The sequence below is a fragment of the Equus przewalskii genome, chromosome 19 (assembly GCF_037783145.1).
Source record: "Equus przewalskii isolate Varuska chromosome 19, EquPr2, whole genome shotgun sequence".
Lineage (NCBI taxonomy): Eukaryota > Metazoa > Chordata > Mammalia > Perissodactyla > Equidae > Equus > Equus przewalskii.
Window position 1 is genome coordinate 34,949,819 of NC_091849.1, and position 6,000 is coordinate 34,955,818.

Here is a 6,000-nt window from a genome sequence, read left to right on the forward strand (position 1 = left end):
GGCAGGAGGCGATGGGCACAAGTGCACAGCAGGCAGAGGGGCTGGCTTTAGAAAGGACCACAGTTTTATGATCTGTGTATTCCCAGGGTCTTGCACAGAGACTACCCATAGTAGGGCTCTCAAAAAACATGTGCTGTAGGAATGAATTAACAAATGTATTGTTGAACAAGGGCCCTTCCTTTTTGTACTAGGCTATGAAGAAAAATACAGATTGCTTCACACACAGTGGATATGCAACATTATATTTATTAAGAAATGAGAATCACCCAAATGCAAACAAGATTGGGGCAAGGAATGGAAAAGAAGAATGGAGACTGCAGTAGGATTTCAGACCAGAATTCACACCTCGGCAAGTCGGTAGAAAAGGAGGTAATAAGAGAAATGTCTAAACAACTAAACCGTATTATCAGGCAGGCACAAGGGAAAGCACACAAAAAAGCCTCCAGGGAAGATTTAAAGAAATGAGGAGCAGAAACGTCCAGTCAGAAGACTGGATCAATGCACCATCATGATCCCACAGCAATCTAAGACTGGACAGTGACCAAGATATGCTACAAAAGGACTCCCAACCAGCCTGGGATCTACTGGAAGCCCTTCGTCAGTTATCACCTCTGGGACTGCCAGCTGTGCCTTACTCCCCTCTCTAGGGCCTGGGGAACAGTGTCATCTGCAGTGAGGTCCTTCTACCTGCTCCTCTGGGGAATTTTTACATGACAAACACTCAGGCCACCAGAGTCTCTGCCCACTGAGGATCTTCAGTGCCAATCATCTCCCCATCCAACCTAGTGAGCTCAAGGATCTGAGAAAAGGAGAAGCAGCAGCCCCTTGCCAAGACATGCAGGGCTTCTGACGGAAAAGCTCAACAAATAAACCTAACGCCCTGAAGACAGTTTGTCCTTTCTTTTTAAAAACAGTTGTAATGCACAAGGAAATCTAACTGAGATGATCCTATCAGTACTCATTTTTTTCCTGGAGTAAAAACAGACCCTTTAGGAGCAGCTTTAACTTTCCCAGGCACAGTGATGTCAGCTGGTGTATAGTCTGTAACACTGGCCTTTCTAAGAGAGTATTTCACTCTGCTAGATACTTCAACTGTCTAAAAATGCCTGTGTTACACTCCCCGACCCCACTCCAAGGAGGGTACACAGAGTACAAGCTGGCCCACTCCCAGTGTCTCTCACTTCCTGTCATCACCGAGGCTCCAAGAAAGGAAAGGAGGTGGGGAAGAGGGAAAAATCTCACTGGAAGTGCTTTAGGAGGACCAATGCAGAATAAAATAAAGAGGAATGTCATATTACCCAATCCAGTACAATAAAATCTTATTCAAGAAATAAGTTTCAATCTTCTATATTGTTTATAATAAAATATTATCAGAAGATATAGTAGATTAAAATATAAATGTATATTTATTGGCTAATCTTTGTTTATAGGTCCAAGATATCATCTTTTGTCTTTTTTTTTGGCTGAGGAAGACTGGCCCTGAGCTATCATCTGTGCCAATCTTGCTCTATGTTACATGTGGCCTGCCACCACAGCATGACCACTGATGAGTGGTGTAGGTCCATGCCTGGGAACTGAATCCAGGCCACCGAAGCAGAGCACACTGAACTTAACTACTAGGCCAGGAGCCAGCCCCTAAGATCTTGTCTTGAGTGTGGATCTATTGTTGAACTGCAAGTTATCCTTCTTTCATATACCACATCCATGCATGACCTATGTTTTCCAATTCTAGTTTCTATAAAGAAAAACAAAAACCTAAACACATTCATGAAGTAATCTATATGTAAAGTCCTTCTAGACTTCTAAGACTCCCTCCCATTTTTTTCAGTTTGCTTATCCATATAATTGAGCATTCATTTCTTTTAGTGATTTGAAATTATCGAGTTATTCCAAAGCATTTGAAGTACTTCTCACAAAACCATTCATTTTGAACTCAAATTTCACTGGCTTATGTCATATTTAATTACACTGCATAATTACAATCACAAGTCCAATGAACATAAACAGATACAGGAATAAATACAACTGACTCTTTGTAAGCACACGATTGGCTGGGAAGCCACATGGTCTGGGGTATATCAGACCCAGTGGCTCACAGAGTAACAGCAAGCACTCAGTGCTCCAAGTTGGTCAAAGCGGAGGTTGGGTAAGAGACTGTCCATGTACATCAGGGTCAAAGCACAGTAATAAATATGTTAGTTACCACGAACGCCCAAACCTAAAGATTTTAATTTATCAAACTGTCAGGAACAACTAGAAAAACTTGTAAGTGGGGGGATTTTCCTACTGTCAGTTCTTATTTATCAACAGGAAAAGCAGTCAGAGGTTTGAAGGAAAGGGGACTCATTTTCATCCTGCTGTTGTGTCTGTTTGTTCTTCCAACTCTCCCACTAGACTCTAAGCTCCTGCACGTCTGTCTCCTTCGTAACTGTACCACAGAACCTGACACTCCGTGAGCGCTCAACAAACGCTCTCAGTAAACTTGCTGAATGTGTTCACACATCCTAACCTGGATCGGTATTTCAGCTGGTATCACTGCTGGCCTATAAATAAAATTCTCTGGAGCTGAAAAAATGGAATGTTAGAAGGTCTGCTTCATGGTCTATTATCTGCTAATATTTTCCATCTCTTTTTCTTTACACTGTATGCATGTTTCTTGACACTGGTTAATTAAATTCATAAATCAGGGCCCTACTTATACCTACATTACTATTGTTTTAATGCTAATAATATTATGTTAACTATTCTATCTTGATTAAAGCTATTAGTGTCCATTAAAAAATAAAATTGGGTTGACTGTCCTATTGTGTTTGAATTTCACATTCCCACAATGTTTTGTAGTTAATACTTCCAGTTTCTGGCACTTCTATTGAGAACGTAAAAGTTCTGCTGGAACTAACAAATTACTTCCCTTCCAACCCAATTATATAATCTGAAACTTGAACAGCACCCTAGAGATTATTTTGTGGTCCAAAATCCCTTCCAATTAAGGGAGCCCATCGAAAACTACTCAACTTTTTTGGACTGGGAGGGACGCTTATCTTTAAATCCCACATTACAGAGTGCTGCTGAACTGCGCAAGTCTAAAATGAGTCCACCTCATTCATTTTCTTGTTCTTCCTAGGCTTTGGCTGTAACATCCACTGAATCTGTAATTAAAGATTTGCATGAATCTTCTGCTCATTAACCAATGTTCAAAGAGAAACTCAGTAGAGGAAACTCCATGATCAGTCAAAGGTTTTAACATCAATGCTTTAACATCAGGACATAAAGCTTTAACAGAAAACGGAAAATCAAGTCTTGGTTAGTTTGCTTATGATCTATAAAGGGTTTCCAATTGATCCAAAATACTCACATGTTCTCAATTTCTGGCATGATATTTTTTAACAAATAAAGTCTTGCATCATTAATACAACTAAATTATACATCCTTCTACTTATAATTGGGGTGCTCACAGACTTAACCATAGTACTGTGCAAGACATGTTATTATGCTAATTAGCTTTCCCTCCAGTTAACAGCCTGTGATCCCATCTGATTTCCCATAGTATGATACGATAATGACGAGAACAAAGCCTCCGGAGCAGAAAACACTACCAATAATTTTACTTTACCCAAAAATGTATTCCAAAACAGTACATAATTTACAGCATGATCCTGCTTAGTACCCCCATTACAATGCATCTGCTTTGGGGATTTTCACAATATATGCTACGACACAAAGCATACACTCCCAGATCCCATTTCCTTCTGTCTTGCTGAAAGGGAACACACACGATCCCTCAACAGCACAATTAGTGCTTTATTAACTAATTTTTTTCAGGCAATAATTTAAATTCCCACTTCCTCCTAAACATCTCTGGACAGCAACTCCTGGCAATCCATCTGTCTCTTTCATCACAGCTTCTTTTCACAACTAACGGGTCAAGTTCCTTTCCCCCATTTCAACACGATGCACTGTACTTGCAGCCCTGCCACCACAGCCCAGTGCTGAATGCCGGCACAGAACATATTGAATTTCACTGCCCTTCATTGTTTTCAGTTTAACTGCCATTTTACCATCATGCACACGAGAAAAACGCGTTCCCACAGGCATCTTACGAATTCCCAAAGCAGCTATTCTTTGTGGATTTACAAAACATGTGCCTTCTCTGAATTCCTTTTATCACCACAGAAACGGCTTTGGGAAGCCGAGATTTTTTTTTTTTTTTTTTTTTTGAAGTACCCTATGCAAAGAGAAACTGATTCTAAGCATTCCTATTCCGCTAGCAAATTTAATCCTAAGGGCCTTCCTATAGGGCAGTGGGGGAATGTCAGGGCAAAAATCTTCAACACTGCTTTCAGCCTTCCCAATTAAAACGAACATTTTTCAGCCCACAAAGATTATCTTATCAAACGTCCTTCCTTCTCAGGCTACACTTAAGTGCTATCCAGCAGCCTGTGAAATAAACAGCCGGCTTTGGTTTTTGCACGACGCCCTAAATCTCCCGAAGACACCCCCCCGCTCGGGCTCACGGACACACAGAAGCCGGCGGCAGACCCCAAAACTGCCAATGAAGCGGACGGTTTTCGGCCACAAAAGGCCGCCCCGCGCCTCGTGCACCGCGGCCTCTGCACACATGTGCGGAGCTGCCCTTCCCGGGCCAAGGCTGCAGGCCCGGACCGAAGCCACACACTCGTCCCCACCCACCGCCTTCCACCCGCGGCCACCCTCCCCGTGACAGGCGGCCGCCTCGGAAGCGCCCCGACCGCAGGCGGGCGTCCCCTCGGCCCGGCGGGCGCGCACGGCCACGCTCACCCCACTTCCCCTCCACCCGCCGTCCCTCTCCTCTTCCCCTTGTTCGCCCCAAGGAATTCCGTCGGAACTCCACTCGGGCCGAGCGGGCGGCCCTGCCCGCCGCCCGGGCACACCCTCCGCCGGCGGCCGCGCCCCCCGCGCCTCGGGGCGGCCGCGGCGACCCCCGGTCCGGCTGGCCCGCCACCTCACCTCCTCCTCGCTCTCGCTGCGGAAACACAGGCACGCGGCCCGCTTCTTGTAGCCGTCGCCGTCATAGGTGCGGGTCTGGTTCGACTTGAGCTTCATCATCCTCCGCGCCCGGGTGGGGGTGCGGTGCGGGTCGCGGGAGGCGAGGGTGGGGAGCCCGCTCCAGACGGCCGCGCGCGCGCGCGCCCCCGGCTCGGCCAAGGGAAGCAGGGAGGAGGAGCCGCTTCTCCGCTACACGGCCCCGCCGCTGGCCCGCCACGGCCGCCTCATTCCCCCCGGCCCAGGCCCCGCGCCGCCGCCGCCGTCACGGCCGCCGTCGCCGCCGCCGCCACGGCCGCCGCCCCCTCTGCCGCCGCCACCCCCGACGACGACCGCGCCGCCATCTTGGGCGCGCTGCGTCAGCGGCGTAAGGCCGCGCCGGCCTGCGGGGCGACGGCCCGCTCGCAGCGCAGCCCGCGTCTGGGAATCGCGCCCTCCCAGTCCGCGCGGCGTAAACGAGCGTCTGGAAGGGAGAGGGCTGCGCGGCTCGAGGCGGCCGCTACGCCGGCAGCGTAGGGGTGGGGACCCTGGGGGCTCGCGCGGAGGAAGCCGGGGAGAAAGGGGCGCGGGCGCTGGGTCGCCCTGCTCGGGTGAGGAGCAACCCGGGCGGAGACTCGGCTATCCAGCCCCGCAACTCGGTGCTGGGGGAAGCGAGGACTTGCCCAAGGTCACGCCGCGAGTCCGCGGCCGAAGATGACCCAAGGTCAGGCCGCCCGGGCCTTGGTCCTGCCTGTCTATCGCGGAGAGGGGCAGGAGTAGAGTCTGGAAGAAGAAGTGGGATGCAATTAAACGCAACGGGGAGTGCAACCTGAGATGCCTGGGACTAGGCAGTGCACGGGAACGGGGCGGGGGAGGAGAAGGTGCGCATTGCATTGACATCCAGAAACTCGAAGTCTTAGGGGCTTGTAGTCCATTAGAAAGAGCAGATGTTTATCCTGCAATCTTTTATTGGTGCAAAAAAGCAAATGCTTCCTCTTA

At 48.4% G+C, this 6,000-nt stretch overlaps 1 protein-coding gene across 1 annotated transcript in view; it reads right to left on the reverse strand.

Annotated features, from left to right (window-relative positions):
- Nucleotides 1-5,486, reverse strand: part of NUDT3 (nudix hydrolase 3) — a 112,058-nt gene extending 106,572 nt beyond the window's left edge. Inside the window, exon 1 of the mRNA XM_070585860.1 lies at nucleotides 4,987-5,486. Within this exon, the coding sequence (XP_070441961.1) occupies nucleotides 4,987-5,085 (99 nt within the window). The 5' untranslated portion in view covers nucleotides 5,086-5,486. The remainder of the gene's footprint in view (nucleotides 1-4,986) is intronic.
- Between the last annotated feature and the right edge of the window lie 514 nt (nucleotides 5,487-6,000).